A 23,340-nucleotide genomic window follows, 5' to 3' on the forward strand; every position below is an offset into this window, starting at 1 on the left:
TCCATGTCCACTTGTATTTTTACCTATTTGATGAGTTAAGCCTTTTTCAACTGATTTTTGTAGTTCGTTCTCATGTTGTACTGTTCCAGGTTTGGGGAGGGTTGGGATCCCGCTGGCATTTTTAACCCATCACATTATGTATGTATGTGCCTGTCCCAAGTCAGGAGCCTGTCATTCAGTGGTTGTAATTTGTTAATGTGTTACATATATGATTTTCGTTCATTTCTTATACATAAATGAGGCCGTTAGTTTTCTCGTTTAAATTGTTTTACAATGTCATTTCGGTGCCTTTTATAGCTGACTATGTGGTATGGGCTTTGCTCATTGTTGAAGACCGTACGGTGACCTATAATTGTTAATATCAAAACAAAGTAATGAGCAACATAGCGTTGCGCCAACAGAGTAGAACTCGGACATACGCTTCAGAAAGGTAGAAGTTTGGGCTCCACTCTTGGCTTCTGTTTTGATGATAATTCAAATCTGGTGATGGATTTTAATGTATGATCAATCATGAACATAAAGGGGACACAAATACAGTTTAGATCAATTCTAACCTCTTTAGAACTGTCAAAATAATTTCTCAAAGACTTATCTTAAAATCTCAGAATATGTCCATGGGTAGAACAGTGAGAATATGTTGTAGGGTAGAACAGTGAGAATATGTCCTAGGGTAGAACAGTGAGAATATGTCCATGGGTAGAACAGTGAGAATATGTTGTAGGGTAGAACTAGTAACACACTAATTTAACTTGGCTTTAATTGTGTCGTTAAAAAAACTCATCAACGATACTAGGCTAACAAATGTGTAAGACAAACGTGCGGTGTTGTCTACAAAAGACCCAACAATGAGGCGTGAATCAAAATTAGTCGTCTAACACAAACGTTATACCCACATCTACTGACACACAGCAAATGAGCTTTAACATTTTTCAATTATTTTAATAATGAATACATTGCCAAAGATATGGGTTTTCCATCAATTTCATGTTTACAGCCCTTTGAGGAAAAAAAGAATCTAAAATCATAAAATCAATTATCATGGTTAAAAATATTTGCAATAAATCTTCATTTTGCAAGTAAAAAAAACTTCATGGACGTGCATTGTACTTTAATAATAATTCGTAAAGTCAAAAAGTTCGCTACATCAAATGATCAGTTTCTGCCTGAACAATAATCTTACATTCTACCATACTATTGTAATGATCCGGAAAATAATCAACTGACTAAATCATGTCAATTGCAAGAACGTCGATTTCAGAGATGAAATGAACTTCAGGACCCGTGATGCACATTAGAACTGGAGAAAACTGTGCCTTATGAATGTTATCAGAGGAATTTATCATAAAAGTGAAGAATAATAAGATTTTTCATGCCACGATGTGTAATTAGAAAATATGATCAATAAAATTGTATTGGAAATAAATTCACTTATGCCTGTTATCCACTTATTTTCTTAGACTTTCAATTGAAATCATAATCCGATAAATAGTTACAATTGATTCTACACGAATCATTTCCAAAGAAAGTCCATTAAGAAAATCAAGTTGTAAACTGGATAGTTAGAGAAAATGGTGAAATGAAGGTAGAAAGTGTCATTTGGAGAAACAAGGAAAGAATCCGTCGGAAGTTCCCTAAAACATTTTCCAAATTTGTAATGAGCTTTGAGATTGTTATCGCGTGGTATTAATCTATGGAGTAGAACAATCTTCTTACAAGGGATATACGCGCCAAGGTTCACTAACCATATATTTCAATTTGTAAATGAGAAATTTACCGCAAATTATCTGTCATATTGGAAAGTCCATTTTGATAGTCAACAATGAAAAAAAAACGAAGAACGAAAAATATGAATAAAATAAGGTTTCCCATTGAACAAAGTAACTTCAATGTTCTGGTGTCTTTATAAAATGTTGAAGTCAAAACACTAAAACAGTATAGCAAAGTAACTGCTGGCTTGACTGAAAACACAAATAACTACTTTACCATAGCATATCAAGCTATCGACTACAGAAACGCACGTTCGTGTTTTCATGTTTTCAAAGACATAGAGGAGCAAATTAAATATAGTTTTTCAAACACTAATTATAAAATAATTTAACTTTGTGACTGAACGTGACGCAAAAAGCATCGGGTATAATTGTACATCTCGAATTTCAAGCCTCAACGCGTTTCATCTTGTGTTTTGTATTAGTTGGGTGATTATTTAAAAAAAAAAAAAAGCATGCGTAATATATCATACAATCACACAACAGGTCGGTTCTATACAAATATAGCTCATTGTACAACTTAACATTTCCAATCTATAACATTAAAATTCTGTTAATCACCATACAAAAGTTTATTAGTTTTTAAATATTAATTATAATAGAATGTTACACTTTTAAGTTTATTAACTATCGTTATCCTCTTTCAACCCGTGAAATTAGAGAAATATGGATTTTCCACCCAAGGGAATGATTTTCTCAGCATGTAATATTAATATCGTTGTAATTACAATACTTGTATCTCTATTCTTTTATGTTCATTTAGAAGAAAGTAAATGGAGAAAACCGTTAGGTCTGATTATTGACTACCTTTTCAATTTTAATTTTGTCTCTGTAATATTATAAGGAAGCTGTCAATCTCAAGTTGAACGTAATCTAAAAGAGACAAGCTCTGATAAAAATCACTAACGAGTCCAAGAGGCGACATGGCATGGTGCTACAATGGCTTCATTATTACTTCCTATTAAACATCTCTCAAAACATTGACAAGAAATTAAAACAGGCATAAAGATAGAGAAGGGCACGTACCAGTTGACATGAAAATTCTTCTCGTTGTATTGCAAGCACGAACATTTCAATATGAAATGTCAAATTAAACAATTTAAGTTTGTGCATCTTGAATATTTACATTACCACTGCCACAATGTTTCTTAATCTTGTAAACTAGTATACAACACCGATGCTAGTCTGGGATTTGGTTAATTAAAAAAGGGGGTATTGTAAAAATGTCAATGAAAAAGCTATCGAAAAATAACAAAGATTGAAAACGTTTGTCAATGTGAGTGCTCAATCGCAGCACACTATGCGACATATTTTATGCTGGCCTTTGAATCGATATATCCCTGCTATAAAGACGGAGAGAAGTTACCAATGCCATCTTAAATTTTGGTTTTGCCAAGTCGAGGATCGAATCTTTAACTGCAGCCTTTGAGGAAAGCATGCTACAACGGTTGAGACAATATTAGTCCTTTATAGAACATTAATTTAAGCGGTAACATAAGGTAATGCATACAGACAAACGATCATTAGTTACTGATTTATAGCCATAACATCGAAAATGGAATGTGTAAAGAGACAACAACCCTACAAAAAAGCCACAGAAAGGCTTTTAACATCGATGCATGACTGAATCCCCAAAATTGTTTTACATGCACCTTAGATGATACTGATGAAAGTTTCATCTATGGTGATAAAATAAAGAAGACCAGTTTTGAGATAGAATTTCCTTCGTCTAGCTGCATATAAGAAACTTTGACTTCTCTCGACCTGTATATTTTTCACAATTACTTCACCCGAACTTAATCTGTTCAAAAATACTATTCTTAAAATGCTGATTATGATTGCCAAAGAGACAACTATCTGCCAAAGTCCAATGATTGGATTTCAGCAAATATAGGTATTGTCAGGTAAAAAAAGGTTCCGACATGACAAACATTAAACAATGAAAAGGAAAAACCAAAGGCCTTATAATTGCATGTTTAATTTCTGAAATATATTTTAACCTGGTACTATCAATTACCTCAGTGGGGTTCAACTAAAAACAAATATTCAATTTCTGGAGAGAAAAAAATGTACCCACAATCGTGTAATGTTTGTGACATTGAACAATGGGAAGGGTTATCTCATATGTTTATAAATAAAGTATTGTTTTAAATGTTTTCTCCATGTTACCCATATTTATCTTTTAATTGAAGTAATTGAATCAAATCAGATACCAACTATTTCACGACATAAATAGGTATATATTGTAGAGAGTAATACGAAACTAGTAATCTGGAACTTCTACACGAACATTTTTAAAGACAATTTAATTTAAACGTATCAAATGATTTTAATATCTTCATAATTAGGAGTTTAAATCATAAACTACAACTTATCTCCCAATGTGATGATAATTCTACTTTGAAATGATTTTAAATGTTTAAGTGAGGTTTAATTCTGAACTTTTAAAGTTTGAAATTAATATATAGGATTGATCAATCGTTCATATTTTTGTTTCTTCGTCGATTTGTTCAAATTATCAAAGAACTTAAAGATTAACCTATTTCGTGTCTCGCAATGATGTAACCAAGTTTTGCAATTTTGAAAAAGAAGTTTTCAAAATTGAAAGTTGGTTTCCTTTGGTTAATCGTTTAGCATAAACTTCTTCATATCGTGTATACAAGACATTTTTAAATACAGAAATCGTTAACAAAGCCTATATATAAGGCACATAATGAATCATTTGCATTTAGATTTCTATTTAATTTGTTGTTTGCGTGAAGTTTTATGTCTCACTTTTTATTTGAAAGGACAGAAATACCGACATGAAAAACCAATATCTCAAGAAATAAAAATTGAATGCAAACTTCTCAAAACTCATTTTCCGATTCTAAGTCGACATGATGCTTTGTTTTAAAACCATCGATTTCACTTTAACCCATTTGAGTATTATTGAGGAGTTAACTACAGCGAAAGGAAATTAAACGGCATTTCCTGTTAAATGGTAAGGCTTTGATTGACAGAAAAATACATGAAACTATTAAAACGGCAATTGTCTTTGCTTCTCATTCCGAATGAAAAATTCCAAAGTGAAACTTCGTTACAAAATCATGATTGGGTATCCCGACCATGAATTATCTGATTTCTTCCTACTTAGAATCGATAAAGCATGGTCCATCACGTTAACAAATATTTTAAGTCGGAATCAATCTGTTGAAGATGCTAATCTAATTTATCTAATTCTCGCAAATTGGGCTACTGAAGTCCGAGACAAATCATAACGCGATGTCTTCGTATCATTAGTTTCGGATCTATCGCGGCGTGTACACCCGATTGTCCGACAATAACCCTTAAAGGTGTTATGAACATCTTCGATTATTCCCTATAACGTAATTACTAGGAACATTTTGTTTGTTGGAATCTACCGAAAGATTTTGGAATGCATAATTTATGGAGTAACTGGATTTTATCTCAAATTAATGTTATTACATCAAGTTTTATTGCTGTTGAACAGATAAGGAATCTGGCAGCGTGTAATATTCTTTAAAAGGAAGAAATTGGGGTTTTGCTTCCAGATGACATACACGACTTTACAGAAAAAATATCCTTGAAATATAGCAGTTACAAAATAGACAGACATAATTTATATGTCTCTGATTTTATCAAAACAATAATTACAAAATTATAAAATATGTTAGTTATCGAATGTATACCCTGAACTCTTACTATTATATATACATGTCCTAAGTTACTTAATGTCCTGTGTGCAACCAGGAGATCCTGAACGGTCTTTAAACGTACCATTATTTTATATGCATATATTCAAAGCTGTTCTTAATTATATGCATACTAGGTATCAGTGGCGGATCCAGGGGGAGGGTTTCGGGGGTTGAACCACCCCTTTTTTTGAACGATCAATGCATTTGAATGGGGACATATGGTAGGAACCACCCCTCCCCCTTTTGTCCTGGGTTGGGACCCCCTCCTTTTCAAATGGCTGGCTCCGCCGCAGAGGTATATTTATATATATGTGTGTGTACAAGCCCCCTCCTAAATCTTGGGGAACAAATGGTAGATTATATAGGGAATCACGGAAGCATGACTGGACGTGACCCCTCTAATGAGTCCCCACTTATGAAAATTTCTGGATCAATCATTGCTTAGTTCTAGTTATCTTAGGTCCTAGTGTGAAATAAAGCCAATAGGTCTTTTTAAACACATCTTTATTCATACATGTATATATACGTTTTCTCACGGATTTGTTCATGCAATATTGAAATCATGTTTACTCAATGCGCAATTACTGAAGTTTATATTTGCTACTTTTCTTCTTAATTTCATATGATTTTTTTTTATTTTTTTCTTCGAAAAATTAGTGGTGTTGAAATAGGGAATGGACACAGATACCTTATCACATTTAACCAAAGAAATGTTGTATAATGTCATCAATCTGTATTACACGTAGACAGGATGTTTTCTAGAAAACTATACGTTATACACACCCGAGAATACACGCACTGTCGTAATGGAAAATTACTGTATGTTATAGTAACCTGTAATCAGCTTTGCAACACCATGTCATGACAGTTCAAAAAGATTTTCTTCAAATCAAAATGGAATATTCATTTTTTCTGTAAAATTTAAAACTTTAAAAAGTAGTCTTTGACAAAATTATGAAATAGAAAGAATTGAACAATTTAAAATCGTATTTTAACAAAGATTTAGGTATAATTTTACAACGATCCTTCAAAAATAACCAAACAAACGGTTGAATTAAACGATATGAACCTACGCAGTTTTATATTAAAATACTGACACACACCAGTTTGCCATCTCAGTATGCAAGGCAAGGGTGCTTGGTGAGGTGCTGGAACTTGATGTACATGTATCATTAAGTTAATACAGTTCTGTTAGGATTGACTGCCTTTTTACAGAGACTTTCTATTCTTACTGTTATCAGTTAGTATAGACTGTTCCTGGCTTAGAATGATTCTCTGCTCAGCAAATGGTGCGTAATTAGCATTTGAATCAAATTTCTTGTAGAAGTAAAAAAACACAAATTAATGTATTTGACAACTTTATTCAGGAGCACAGTCTATATTATCCGGCGTAAATAACTTCGAGATGTATGTGGAAGTTTACTCTGCTGCTCGATCTATGCTAATCGATGTTCCAGTTTATTTCATATTTATATTTATTCGTGAGGCCTCGTCATCGTTTATATTCACTAAAAGCACAGTCGCCTAAATATTTTATATGGCGAAAAAATTGCGAAAATTGGGGGAAATAATATATTTTTAGTAGCATTTTTATTTTAAAATCTTGAGAGGTTGCTTGCAAATTTAACTCTAAAATGAGAAGTGTATGACGATCTATAACGAATATATACATCCATCATGTGTGCAGATACGACGGCGACTATATAGGGTCTGCCATGAGTGCACTTTGTATGCCCTGCATGTGTGCACCCAGGAGGTCCTCATGAGCGGTGTTTAGACGTACCGGGAAAATCTTATCTGATTCAGGATCAATTCATCGGTTACACTCCCCTGTCACCAGTGATTCTTTTTTGCTGACATTCTGAAAAAGTATTGTGTAGTCCCTGTGTAAGTGTTGACTCTCAACTTGCACATGTGATTTTTTAACACTCCCCGGACTTCTGCAAAAACAATTATTCAGTTCACTGATTAAGATGGAAGGTAAACGAACAGAAAGTCACAGGACATTCCGACAAAAAGCTCTTGACAAAAAGTCACAGGACAAAAAGTCAAACACATGTCAAACTCAGACATAAAGTAACAAAGTTGATAGGACAAAAAGTCACAAACAATTTGTTGACAATTGATTGAATATAAATGAAAAAAGATTTTGAAATATCTTCTTTTTATTACATATAATCATTTTTAATTTTAGGAAATTGTTCATAATATAAAAAAGAAATGTGGTATGACAAAATGTTTGATTGCCAATGAGACAACTGTCCACAAGAGACCAAAATGACACAGACATTAACAACTAGAGGTCTTTACGGCCTTCAACAATAAGCCAATATAAAGAAGATATGGTATGATTGCCAATGAGACAACTGTCCACAAGAGACCAAAATGACACAGACATTAACAACCATAGGTCATCATACAGCCTTCAACAATGAGCAAAGCCCAAGGTAAAGCCCATACCGCATAATCAACTGTAAAAGGCAATCATACTATATCTTTTTTTTTATATTTACATGTTAAAAAATGCGTGCAAATGTAATCAAAAGCTGCACACAAACGTAATGATTTTTATGCGCAAATGTAATGGTAATGTGCGCAAACCTAATGCACTGATTTATTTGTTTTTAATAAATTTTAATTTAAAGTTGCTACATCCTGTTCATGTATAAAACTTCAAGAAAAATACAAAAAGAGTGTTTTCTTGTTCAAAGAAAAATAATCTCAAAACTAAATTGTGACTTTTTGTCCTGTGACAGTGTGTGACTTTTTGACTGTGACTTTCTGTCCTACATTCAGATTGAATAGGGGTGTTTGGTTGATCCCGCCTCCCTCTATCTGAGACTACTATCTCAGTGAAGAGCTTTATGTTTCATGTACAAATGTATTGTGCTTGTCATATATGTATGTCGGATAAAAGCTTTACAGACCTTTAATATGTTGTATTGTTAATATATGTATAACCGACAATAAATAAATAGCCCCTAACAAGTAAGAATTATGTTACTTCTTTTTGTTTTGACCTCTTGCATGGGTTTTTATAGCCCCGTATTAAAATTATGCCCCCATTTAAAAAAAAAGGGGGGTGTATTCTGTTTTACCCCCGTCTGTCCATCCATCCTTGCGTCAGTCAGTCCGTCCGATGAATATTTTTCGTCCCATTTTCCTTAGGAAATACAATAGAAAGATTTCTGAAATTTGGTTTCAGGGTTAAATAAATCAGCTATACCGTTTGATGCATTTTCAGATTCATCACTCGACAACTTCCTGTTTTCCCAACACTTGTATGATTTTACACATGATAGCCAAGTTGAAAGTTGAAAACTAACAACCTAATTTATGTACAAAAAAATTGAAAAACAGATAAGTTACATATAAACAAACGACAACCACTGAATTATCGGATCCTGACTTGGAACAGGCACAACCATAACAAATTGGCAGGGTATAAGGAACTTTGAAAATATTTAGTTTTTGTGGTTTGGTCTATTTTCCGGATACTGTAAGCAATAAGGCCCCTTTATTTAGTGAATGAAATAATTGTAAGATGCACTTAGCTGTCTGTCATATTTTATATGAACTTGACCTCATTTTCATGGTTCATTGGTCAATGAAACACTGCATTGTTTTGACAGTTTATCATATGTTTAAAGTTACAGGTAGATTATATTTGGTAGATATGAAACAATTGTGAGGTGTGCATGTCTGAATGGCAGATTCATATATAAACCATGACTGCATTTTATTGTTCTTTGGTCAATGATAAGTTTTCATGGTTTTGTCATTTTATCAGGCCACATTTAAAAGAATATCAGTTTCCCCTCCCCCGGGTCTACCCTTTGTAAACAGACCTGGAGGGCAGGTTCTTGTTAGCTCACCTGACCTGAAAGGTCAAGTGAGCTTTTCTCATCACTTGGCGTCCGTCGTCTGTCGTCCTGCGTCTGTCATCCGTCGTCCGTAAACTTTTACAAAAATCTTCTCCTCTGAAACTACTTGGCCAAATTCTACCAAACTTGGCCACAATCATCCTTGGGGTATATAGTTTGAAAAATGTGTAGCGTGAACCGTCAAACCAACCAAAATGGCCGCCATGGCTAAAAATAGAACATAGGGGTAAAATGCAGTTTTTGGCTTATAACTCAAAAACCAAAGCATTTACAGCAATCTGACATGATGTAAAATTGTTGATCAGGTCAAGATCTATCTGCCCTGAAATTTTCAAACGAATTGGACAACCTGTTGATGGGTTGCTGCCTGTGAAATGGTTATTTTAAGGAAATTTTGCAGTTTTTGGTTATTATCTTGAATACTATAATAGATAGTGATAAACTGTAAAAGCAATAATGTTCAGCAAAAAATCTACTTCTCTGAAACTACTTTGCCAAATTTAACCAAACTTGGCCACAATTATCATTGTGGTTTGTAGTTTAAAAAATGTGTCCGATGACACAGCCTACCAAACAAAATGGCCAACATGGCTAAAATTAGAACATAGTGGTAAAATGCAGGTTTTGCTTTATATCTTTGAAACTAAGACATTTAGGGCAAATCTTTCAAGATTTAAATGTCCATCAGAATAAGATATATCCCCTCACAAATTTTCAGTTGAATTGGACAACCTGTTGTTGGGTTGCTGCCCTAAAATTGGTGATTTTAAGGTAATTTTGTAGTTTTTGGTTATTATCTTGAATACTATTATAGATAGAGATAAACTGTAGACAGCAATAATGTTCATCAAAGTAAGATCTACAAATAAGTCAGCATGATCAAAATTGTTAGAGGACCCCCTTAAGGAGTTATTGCCCTTTATAGTCAAAATTGAAAAACTTTTCGTCATTTTTGTAACTTGTATAAAAATCATTTCTAAAACTACTTGGCCAAATTTAATCAAACTTGGCCACAATCATAATACTAGGGTATCTATTTAAAAAAAAGTTTCTAATGACCCGCCTACCAACGAAGATGGCCGACATCAGTAAACACATTAACAGGTGAGCAACACAGGCTCTTGAAAGCCTCTAGTTTTTTTTAACAGGATGTGATTAAATTAACGGTACCAATTTTCTTGCACCAGGTATCATATAAAAAAAAAGATGTCTGCCTGCCAAGATTAATTTTACTGTGACCTCATATTCATAGAATAATGATAATATTCATGATATTGAACAGCAAGAATGATGAGTAAGTTGATGTTACAATGTATATATAAATAAGACAAAATTTTCAGTTGCCTACTAATTATGTAATACATGTAGTAGTTATTTTTGTCATTAAATGATATTTACCCTTTTATGTGTAGGGCAAGAACATGAAAGATATAGGAGAAACTATAAACAGAAGAAATTATCAACAAAATAAGATTTACAGAGGTCAACAAAGCCTAAATGGTAAGTCCACTGTTATAAAAGTTTTTGTCCTTGAATAATGATTAAATATTTATTAAAATAAGATGTGGTATGATGAAAGAGAAAACTATCCATCAGAGTTCAATTTAGTGGATGTAAGCATTGTAATTACTTATTAGAGGCCATTGATGACCTGTAAGTAATGAGAAAACCCATACCCTATACATGTTATAGTAATCTATTAAAGTCAACACCAACCAAATTTGAAACAGAGCATCAATTCAAACGTCAAATATACCAGACTAATTTATAAAAACAAAAAATTATGAAAAATAAAAATGACGGATATGAACCAACGTCAACCACTGAACTATGTACAAGCTCCTGATATTAGACAGGTATAATATGGCTTGGTTGATATAAAAATAAGAAACACTTAGCAGTCTGATTTCCAATGAGACATTTCTCCAATAGAGATCAAATGACATTTAAGGAGGCTCTAGCGTATAACAATTTCAGAAAAATGTTTAATATTTTTTTTTCATAACTCATTTTATTTATAACTTTATCATATGGTACACCAAATCATTCAAAACAATCAATTCGGTTTGGCCCCAGATGACTTTTAAAATGCATATATCATTGAAAGAGCTCCAAATTATCTCCCTTTGGTGCAAAAATGCAATTTTTTTGGCATTAGAAATGTAATATCTTATTTAACTCATCGGTGGCCTATATTTTTCATTATAATTTTAAATAAGCTGTACTTTACTAAACTATTATAAAATTTAAGCGATTTCTGTAATTTAGTACTTGTATATTTAAATGAAAGTTTATCATATTAATCATAAACATGATAAAATAGCCATTTTATTGATCTCTTCACTGATAATTTTTGAGTTTGTGTATTTGTAGGTCAGACTGTCAGACATCTCGATTTTCATGGTCATCATTCACAGATCAATACCGAACGGAAAACTTAAAGCTGGTATTTTTCTCCATAGTGCGACTTTTTTATTAATTTGAAATGGAACATGTTTTTTCCTACATTTATTTGAAAGAAGAAATTTCAACATGATGACTATAAACAAAAAGGAGTCATATCATCACGATCATTGATGCACAAGAACTTGATCATATAAATACAACAATGTAATTATCAATTGAAAGATGGAAAGAATGAACTAGATATTAGAATGTTGTTGTCCAAATAAACTTGCTTTGTCTTCTCATTTGAATCTCTCCATTCAATAAAGATGTACAGAGGAAGATCTTTGAAGAACAGATTGAAAAAATGTTTTGTCTAAGAATTGCAGGAATATTCTAGTGAATGAAATTATTTATTGACTTCACTCTTATATAGTGGACTGAATAATTGTACTTGGCAAGTTGGGAATAAAGAAAGCAAAAACTTTAACAAAAAGTGTTTATATTATAAATTTGCAAATATAAGCATACTATTATGTACACCACAAAGGTATATATAATTCAAATGGTTTGCCTATACAAGTATTGCAATGAACCTATAACAAAGAAAATCTTACCTCATGAAAAGAGTGCACTATTCAGTCAGAATATGAAATATGTTTTCAGTTCTATTTTTCATAATAGAATAAACAAGACAAAGATTTCAAAACAATATTTTTTCATTTATTTAGAAATTTCATCATTTTGTTTCAGTGAAAGGACTTTATTCTTATTATTATACATTCCAAAATAAGAATAATCTTTATTGTCATATAAACAAATAAAAAACATGTTTGTGACAATTTTTTTTTTTTTATATATATGTATATATAAAAAATATAAAAAAAACTCGTATACATTTAAAACATTTTACTACCAAACAGCATTCATTGTAACATACACATAACTTTATATTTATATATATTTATAATTTTAATCCTATAGGATTTTATTTTGTCCCATGGGATATTAAAAATCCCATGGGATAATTATAGTCCCATGGGATTTTTTTTGTCCCATGGGACAACAAATATCCCATGGGACTACAATAATCCCATGGGACCAAAAAAAATCCCATGGGATTTAACCAAAATCCCATGGGATAATGGTAAATCCCATGGGATTTTGCCCTGTCCCATGGGATATTGAAAATCCCATGTTTTTATAATTCAAATTGCAAAATAAATATGAAAGTGACAGTATACAACCAATGAAATTATTGAATCCCATGTAATTCCGCACATTTTGATTATATACATGATACTGTAGCTCTTGTTTGAGGCGGCGGCGGATTTGCAAATGAGTGTTTTGCAAATTAAAAGTGTCCAGTGTTATATGTTTGATTTGTTATCATTTGTATAAATACTACAATATTACACCATTTTGATACCCAGGGCTTTGTACAACGTTTATATGACTTGGTCAAAGGGTTCAAATCCAAGTGACAATTTTCGTACAATTGTATCAAAGTTTTAATCTAAGAACAAAATACTTTTTTAAAATATAAATAATGCAAATGTAAAGTTTGTAATCGTCTTTTGATTTCTTTACTTGTTATCATACAGATTATCGAATTTGTCAAGATTACCGTCAATAAATTTGTCTCTTGCCACTGGCGGAACATGTTTAGACTGTATAGCCTTTAGAAATTACATATTCTGTTAAATTTTTATTATGTTTCATGTATAATTGTGAAATTTTGAAATTCACAGGTTTTTTTTAGCTATGGCAAAGCATCATAGCATAATCTATGTAAAATAAGGGCAAATCGCTGATATAAAATTATAAGTGAATCATAAATCATGGGACAGTTAGTGTGACCCGGCCCGGTTCAAATAGCAACATGGAGACTTTTTTTTAACGAAAAAGTAAAAAATATCAGAAAGACCGATTCAAGAATTTGTTTTAGGGTGTGATAAATCTCAGTGGTGAAATTATTTTATGAATTATGAATTATGAAATAATGTAGGGGTGATCTTTTATAGCTGATGTGTAAAACTTTAACTTAGTTACAATTTAAAATTTTCTGATTTGCATACAAATGGTTTGATACATGTATTACCGGTACAATATAGTACATCAACTTGATAAATTAGTATAAAGAAGCATTTGACAAGAACATGTCTTTCTGTATATTTTCCATGTTACGATATCTCTCAACGAGAGTACTAAGACTATTTCTATTCTCCTCTCAGCTAAAAAGGTTATCATACTGAACGGTAATATTTCTTTACGCTTAATAATTTTGTAAGAATAATTCATCTTCCATATTCAAATATGATATAATGATGAAACATAAATCTTACAGGTAGTAAAAATGCGGTGATTATCATAATAGAATATTTCATAATGAAATACACTTAAAAATATATATATAAATGAGAATGAAATATTACCCTCCTTTCACTAAAATTCATTTCATTTCAGTTTTGTGTTGCAGAAAGACGTCTCGAATTTACCGTATTCTAAATGCATTTCTTATAAAAGTAATATTGTGTTTGCATTTATTTTTTTTCAGTTATGACTTATACAGAAAATGCACGAAAGAATCCTAAATACTTTCAAAAAGATAGAAAAAAGAAGTGTCTGCACAAAAAATGTTCCAAACTGATACCAAATTGGAAATTAAGCATTCCTTATTGAAGAAATCTTTTGTTTTGCATTTAAGTTATCTGTTTTGTGCTGTGTTTATATACATTTAAGTTTTTGATAAAATCTTTAATTGGAATACTTGATTCTTCTTTTAAAAGTTACGAAATCTCAAAGTAGAGGTGTAACCACAGGCACTTAAATGTGCGTGGAAAATGAAAACACTAGTCGGAAGTCAATTACGGCTGAAAATGAGACAGCCAAACAAATAGAACAATGCGGTCCATTTGCTAACATAAGGTGACAAGTTCGATAAAGAGATGTTTATTTCCTCCAGATATGTCTATTTCATACTGTCCATGTTCATTAGATCTTAATCAGTTATAAATGTATATAATTTAACCTCACCTGTTTAGAGATCGAACAGATATTTCGTGACTTTTCACCAATATAAACGATATGACGTCTCTCGAATAATTTTCAATTCGTTTCGCCTCGTCTTTAATGTAAGCGAACGTAATGGTGTCAGGTTCACACATTTCATTTTATTTACGACAAACTTTGATATTTCCCCTTTATTTGCATTTATATTATGTTATTGCAATTGACTAAGGCTCATATAGATTCATGTTTGGTCCGTTATTGTGTCCATAATTACTTTTTTCTCAATAAACCCGAGTGTGTGATAAAACCGCATAAGCATTAGTTAATTCTGAATTAACAACTGTATTCATTATTCTGGATATGGTTATTCCTGAATACAACATAAAAAGTTACGGTGATTTAATAGCGAAAAGGTAGCTTAATCATATAGGTTTTTGAAAAAATCCTATGCACTTGTAAATGAAAATTCTTCTCGCTTGCGGTCGATTGAATTTTATATCAGAGAATAGTTCGTGGGAAATTGTATCAGAAACGAAGAGTGTTTTGTGTTGCGTCATTAACTTAAACACGCTTAGTAAGAATCCTCTTTTGTTGATGTTTACCTTAAAAAGTAAAATTCATTAAATTCACTTTTCATGTGGTACAAAACTCATTAATTTGTTTTTTTAAATAACACTATAAATTGTATATCGCGGCGCTTTTCGAAATCAGCATAGTAGTCTAAGATCTAGCTGTGTTGGGATAGTAAAGACACGTGGAAAACAGACGAAGGCCACCAATGGGTCTTCAATAGCGAGAAAATACCGCAAGCGGAAGCGGGTCATAAATACATTTTGCAAACCGTTTCAGTCCTCTTTTTAAAAGAGACAAACAAATGTGTCCATGCTTTGAATGTCAATATGCAGTAAACAAAATTACTTAAAGTAGGGACAAGTATTGCACTTCAGTTGGGTACATTAGGTTACGTTTGTTAATCATAGATAGTAATTAAAAGTAGTTGGAACGGTTGCAAACCTTTCATTATTTTTAAATCTTATTACATCAAAAGATTAAACTTATGTTTAACAATTATTTATAACTTGGCCAAAAAATTTCTAAACCACTTGACCATTCGTCAATTGTTACGTCGGGAAATTCACTTTTTATCCCACTTCATACATCCGCATACAATAGTTGTTGTATAAATCCTTTAAAAATAACAATTATGCAAATTTAATCTTGTTTGTAAATAAGTTTAGTAACAAGACTACACGTTACATATATATCCGTGTAATTGTTTGTGCAAAGTTGAATATTATCTCACCTACACTTAATATAAACCAATATTCATGTTCAGAATAAAAACAATTATATCTATAAGTCTAATACTATTTATCAGCCCACTGATTTTTTAAAACAGTTATATGTTCTGTACGTAGAGCTTTGGGTCTTTTGTAACACCTTGTGCTTGTATGTTTGTGCATGTATAATAACACTGGTTTTGTCAGTATGTGTGTACATGTATAAGTGCATACCCCATTCTCTCATACAGCTTTCTACTTTTTATTTTAAAAACAAGACGATTTCTTCAATTATTCATGGTTTGACTGTTGGGTAAGGATCGCAGATGCATGATTTATTTGTAGACAATCTAAGTTGAATATCAGAAGCACTGGGTAAGGATCGCAGATGCATGATTTATTTGTAGACAATCTAAGTTGAATATCAGAAGCACTGAAACTTAACGTCTGGGGCCTGTACACAATATAAAATTACTTGTTTTATAAATACATCCATGAAAAAAGAGCAGAAGTCCATATCCTGCAACATTTAATTTAAATCTTCATTATTTCCCTCCAAATTCGGTACTAAATAACTGCAGCGAAGTTGAAAGTATGAAATATTATAAAAACTCTATTACGTAATAAACACCCACGGGAACTGTTTCATTTATCTCTATATCTTCACATGTAGAAATGTTTTACATTAGAATATTTCATTTGTATACATGTACATGTATTCAGATGTCACTTCAGGCAAATACAAGCACTTCAAATAGGCGTTTCGTTTTGTATGTGTAATTGGTATGAAAAGGTTTTTAAACATGCTGCTATTTATACAGTTCAAAAAGTATGACTGATCTCTAAAAGAACATTAAATTGCACCTTTTATTGTAAATTTATAAATTTATAAAGTCAATTCATCATCTTTTTATAGTATTAATACCAAATTTTGAGAAGTGACAAGTATACAGCACATATACAGTGTCTAAATATATATCCAAATAAATATTAGAGGCAATTTGTATTAATACAAGACATGTGCAACTGCATAATAATGATTGATCAGAGTATGTGCTTGTTTTAGTGATTGGCCCAATGTGCTGTGTAAAGCAATTTCAACAACTTCGTCAAGAATATATAGAGGTTTTATATTTGGTAAGGGTCAGATAAGAGATAAATTAAGGCCAGTAAATTAAGAGACATTAATCAATCCACATTCATCACATACAACGTCTACTAACACATGTTACACAAATTATTTTGATACAGTAAAACACGATGGGTATTTAATATATACTGAACAGGGACAGCCTACCCTTCCGGAACATTCTAATTAACAAGTTACAGTTACCAGCTGGGTTCAATCGTGATGCTTATTCTTTAGCTTCATCTCCTCTAGTCAAGGTTTACGATCCAGCCCCCTTCTCTCGATGTTTGCTAGCCAATGGTTACGAGGAGAGAAAGGAACCGTATCGTACCCCTTGGCTAACGAAGATGTCTTTAGCTTACAATGCGTTGATTTACGTACTGCTATTTGGCACTGATTTAATTTCTCCTGAAAATTTCAACTGACCCTTCGAACCTCCCTATTGTGCTGATTAACTTTATGTCAGGACCCAGTTTCTCTTTGATTAGGGTTCCCTCCCAATTCAACTAATTAGTTAAATGCTAATGGACAGGACGATTTACTGTTGTAATTGCCTATACAGTAAAGTCTTTGGAAGGAGAATAGCATACTTGAAGAGCATCAAGCAATTATAAAGAAGCACAACTGCAATAAAAGTGTTGGTTTGATATATTGGAATTGCCAAATATTTCCAAAGATTGTATCAGGAACATCTAGTAATATATTTTCTCATCCAATTAAATACAATTTATAGTTTAGTTCATGGCTCTGAGTTAAATATATCAATTATACATGAATAACAAAACCAGATCTACATTTTGCATATTTTGTATTAAGAGATTTTTACCAAGATATATATAAAATTTACTACCGTTGAAAAAAAGGGGGACTTAGGATTTTGATTTGGAAAAATACGAATACGAAACCGAGTTTTGAGATTGTTTTTGCAAATGTGCTATTTGTTAACAATCACGTATATTAACTGGATTTAAAAAGAACACTAGAGGTATAAGAGAAGAGTGCGTTTTAAACTCGCCTGGTTTACATATGAACTAACGATAGGCGGTCATGTGTTTTTCTGGGACCGAAGATATAAGACTTAGCAACTGGTTTGTTTTTTTTGGGGTTTTTTGTTTGGGGGGAGGGGGTAACATGCTTTGATGCAATAAAGATTCATTTGTACATATGCAATAAAGAGTCATGTGTACATGTACATTAATCGTGTGTATTATGTGTTTCAATGAAAGTTTTAAACGATCAAGTTATAATAGTTATTTATTTCTTCCTCATAGTTTAGTTTCACGTATATTATGATTGAGTTATAATCGACTTTAAAACAAAATTATGCAATTATATATTTCATCACCTTAGGAAAATGTTTTACAAACCTATATATGAGATATGCCCATTTTCAAACCAAAAGATTTTCAAATCATATTGTTAAAAAATTTACACGTCAATTACTGTTATTATGCAAATACAGGTAGCATATGAAAGAAAACTTAAAATCTTTTAAAAAGTGTATTATACAACCTAAACATCAGCTATGATATCATATTTCTTACTCTTGTATTACTCCGTTTATTTACCCACCAAAGAACATATTAAAAGATTTAAATCAATATTTGATTGATGTCTGAGTAAATATGATATTAACAATACACCTGCGTTTCTTGTTTCATGAACACTACGAAATTTCTCTTTCTTTTTAGAAAATATCGCAATATTTTAGATAAAACACAGAAATTATTCTCTAAAATAAACACGGAAATATTGATGGTGATTTTTCTCATGAATATTTTATGTTTCAATCATGTCAAATAGAAAATACAATGCAACCGTAAAAAATAAACATTCTCTATAAAAAATCGATGCAAAGTTAAAAAATAGGAAAACTCACCTGTAATTACGACTAAGGTATGATAGTTGTAAAGTAACTTATTAAATCCCATAGCAAAATGTCCTTTGATTGCAAGAAGTTATTAATGCCCCATGTCCGAGTACATGTTAGTCCGAAATTGCCTCCTTGTAACACACCTGGAATTTTAATAGCTTTTAATATCTTTTACAGATAACTCCGTATACATACAGTATATATTTGTAGTACGGACACGGTCGAGAGACTCAGAACATAACGAACTTTTGAAATGATTTAAACATTCATCGGTCGTCCTAAATTTATATGCAGATTTACACTGTATTAATATCTAATGGTACACAAAGTACAATATTTCCCCCATTCAGACCGGAATCGCTTCTTAAGATAGGCGGAAATTGTTGTTGTAATTATCTTTCGCTTCACAAGACATACATAATGATATATTACAAATTTTTCAAAGTTTGTTGATGGAAAACCGTTAGCACATTGTCTGGTTTTTAACGTTTAATCCAATAAGCTTCATTCACAATGCTTTTCCTATTTTTTCCACACTGATTATTGAGTAATGTCCAATGATACAGATAATCCTAGCTTCGTTTTGTTTGTATTAGAGATCAAAATCATTAAACATTTATTCATAATAGTTTTTTGCTTTTAAATATCGCTTATTTGAGAAATGGCAAAAAGAAGCAACTTTCTGAAAATCTCCTTATACGTTTAATGTTGAAGAAAGTAATTACAATCCATTTGAATAGATTGGCCATGAAGAAAAATGATTAGCATACTCTAATAACACATTTCTTTATCGACAACCCGGGTAATTCCTAATTTCAGGTTTTATTGTCAAAATCGATTGATGAAATACAATTTTTATAAATCAAATATTATTTGTTTTTATGCATAAAAATGTGTTATGATATCCTTTTATTAACTAAATAGTCCAGTCAAACTAAGATTTAACCTCAAACTAATTGCAACAGAAAATGTTTTAGATCTAATCTATAGCATTATGCCCTTTACATACAAAGAAAAAAGTCCCATAAAATCTAACTTGAGGAAAACTCAAAATCAGCATAATTAATTTCCTATGGAAATTATCATTGGAAGGGGAGATAACTCTTACAAAAATGAGTCTTTTTTGGTCATTTTTTTGTTGTTTCTCTAGAAATTTATGTAAAGTATGATACTTTGATGAGGTTATAAGTTTGTATATGACTGAATTGTATAATCTTTTGCTCATGAAATGTACAAAACCGAAGTGTAATGGGTAGTTTTATTTTTTTCGTGCATTTTTCATTAAAAAAATTGCAAATTTGAAGCTTTGTCACCATTTTGAAAAAATAATGTGAAAATTTGGTAATGTTTATATCAGTATATTATATTATTTCAGCAACTCACTTATCTAAAGAAATTTTAAACCACAAAAAGAAGAATACATGCTTAATTATTTTTATTAAATTTGAGATTCTTTACCTTGACATGTTGAAAAATTCAATAAATGGTCAACTAATGAATTATGAAATCTAGATTGTAGCTTGATAAAATATATAGAAAACACCTTTAAAATTGTTTGTTATACTGTAAAGACCGCTAAACAATCAAGAATCAATACATTCTGATGAATAGAAGCGGTAAAGTTATAATTTTGTATCAATTTTTATTGATATTTTTACCTTTTTTGCAAGAGTTATCTCCCTTTTCAATACAAATCTCCATAGGAATTTTAAATGGTGATTTTTTTAGTCTTCCTCAAGTTAGATTTTATGGGACTTTTTTCTGTGTATATTTGGAGTATAATGCTAATGATTAAAACTTAAAGATCTTCTGTTGCAATTACTTTCAGGTTAGGGTCAAATTTATGCTAGATTGACTGGACTAAAAGGCGTAATACGTACAATGTAAATACATGTGACAAGTAGCGATGAAAGGGTGGCTACAAAGAGGGAGAAAAGATACTTTTAAAATAAATATGTTTAATAGGACGTCAAGATGAAGAAGAAAACGAGAGATGATTTACGTATGCCCGGGCGCCTTTCTTTTATTCATTACAAATACATTGACAATATAAATAAAAAAACCCAAAATAAACGAACAAAAACAAACAATTTAGTTTAAATTTTGGGATACACACAATTATCCTTGAACAGTATACATATTCAGTAAAGAAATTGTGACTAATTGTTAGAAACCCAGTCCAATCTAGCATTAATTTGACCCTAACCTTAAAGTAATTGCAACAAAAGATATTTAAGTTTTAATCTTCAGCATAATACCCTAAATATACACAGAAAAAAATGCATACAATTTCAATTAAGAAAGACTAAAAAATCACGAGTCAAAAGTTAAAATTCCTATGGAGATTTGCATTTGAAAAGGCAGAACTAACAATAAAAATTTATACAAAATTATAATTTTACCGCTTCCACTCAACAGAATGTATTGATTCTTGATTTTTAGCTCTCTTTATAGTATAAATAAGAACTCTTAAGTTGTTTTCATTTCTTTAATATGAAAGAAATCTAGATTTCGTAATTTATTAGTTGACCATTTATTGAATTTTTTAACATGTCAAGGTAAAGAATCTTAAATTTATTTATAAAAATAATTAAGCATATATTCTTTTTTTGTGGTTTAAAGTTTGCTGAACAAATATAATATACAGATATAAAGAATACAAAATTTCCACATTTTTTTTTAATGATCACAAAGCCACTAATTTGCAATTTTTTTAATGAAAAATGCACACACAAAAAATAAAAATATCCAAATCACTTCGGTTTTGTACATTTCATGAGCAGAAGATTGTATAATATAGTCAAATACGAACTTAAAACCCATCAAAGTATCATACTTCACATAAATTTTAAGAAAATCAACCAAAAACTGACAAACAAGACTCAATTTTACGGAGTTATCTCCCCTTTCAATGCTGATCTTTAGTTTTCCTCAAGTTAGATTTTATAGGACTATTTTCAGTGAATATTTATAGCTAAATGCTATAGATTAGAACTTAGACATGTTCTGTTGCAATTAGTTAGATGTTAAACTTAGTTTGACTGGACTATACCTAATCGAAAACTCTTTCAGATGTGTTTGCATTACCCAGGCCCAAGATTTGCCGTTATTACTGGAGCCGACTTTGTCGATATCTCCATTTGTGGGACCAATTAGTTTATCTTAATTCACAATTCAGGCGAAAGTCAGTTAGTTACTTGTATTATGGATGGGCATTCGGCGTCCAGATACGATTATATATCAAATGCAACGCTAGCAAAATAGGACCTAATTTCGATATCATGTTCAAGTAATGAATCGTAATACACTTGATCACACTTTGCACTTGACTCAGGTTTGCTGAAATATGAAGTTTTTAGCACGACATTCGACTTAAATGATAATATGGTAATGCGTTATGTCGTTTTCAAATGGAAGTTTACATCTTATAATGGGGGGAGATGCCAATGGGGACTTTGGAAAAATCATTAGTCGAAAAAATGCATAGACAGACAAAATACAACAACGAATAGACCAACCTGTTTCTACAATCATTACATAGGAAACTGACGATCAGACAACACGTACACCACAAAATTCAGGGACTGAAGACTCCATCAGTACCATCCGCCGTGTTACTCCTGAGATGCGTCGATGAATAATATCCATTTTGATGAAAAGAAATCGGTGGTCAAATTCATGTCCTCCGATTCCGAAAACACAGGATCGCCTCCGCCCTAAACTTCAAATCGTTGATCCGTATCCGTACTGCTTTCACATTGAATTATGTTTTGCTTTCGAAATAACTGATCATCAGCTGGCGTTTTTGTGAGAGATGGGACTATTCTAATGATATCGATAATGATACATGTTATATACACTAGGACTGTGAATCACCTTCACCCTGCTCAACAATATCATAAGTATATTGAGGACACTTCCGGTTTCTAGTGGTGTTAGTTTTGTTAATACTATAGTTTTCTATGTTGTGTTTTTAATATACTTTTGTTTTTCTCTTGCCTCTTTCGTTGTTTGGCATGGCGTTTTCATTTTATGTTCGACTTAAGTGTTTGAATGACCCTTCGGTATCTTTCGCCTCTCTTTTTGAAGTAAATGATTTGAATTATCTTCATCTTAATTTAATGTCCTGTAAGTCAACTGTGAAAAACATCAATAACCGTCTTGCCCTTAAGGTAGGCTTCCCAAGCATGTGAACAGACGGACAGACAGACAGACAGACAGAAAGACAGACAGACAGACAGACAGACAGACAGAACGAAGAACAGAATAAAGCGCATATGTGCCTATAAAATTGTGTGCGCGGCTATAGGAAA

General features: G+C 31.7%; 1 protein-coding gene across 1 annotated transcript in view; it reads right to left on the minus strand.

Moving 5' to 3' along the window:
- Positions 1 to 19,677, minus strand: part of LOC134685689 (uncharacterized) — a 49,433-nt gene extending 29,756 nt beyond the window's left edge. The window contains exon 1 of the mRNA XM_063545668.1: positions 19,034 to 19,677. Coding sequence (XP_063401738.1) covers positions 19,034 to 19,085 — 52 coding nt within the window. The 5' untranslated portion in view covers positions 19,086 to 19,677. The remainder of the gene's footprint in view (positions 1 to 19,033) is intronic.
- Positions 19,678 to 23,340: the final 3,663 nt, after the last annotated feature.

This window comes from Mytilus trossulus, chromosome 9 (assembly GCF_036588685.1).
Source record: "Mytilus trossulus isolate FHL-02 chromosome 9, PNRI_Mtr1.1.1.hap1, whole genome shotgun sequence".
Classification (NCBI taxonomy): domain Eukaryota; kingdom Metazoa; phylum Mollusca; class Bivalvia; order Mytilida; family Mytilidae; genus Mytilus; species Mytilus trossulus.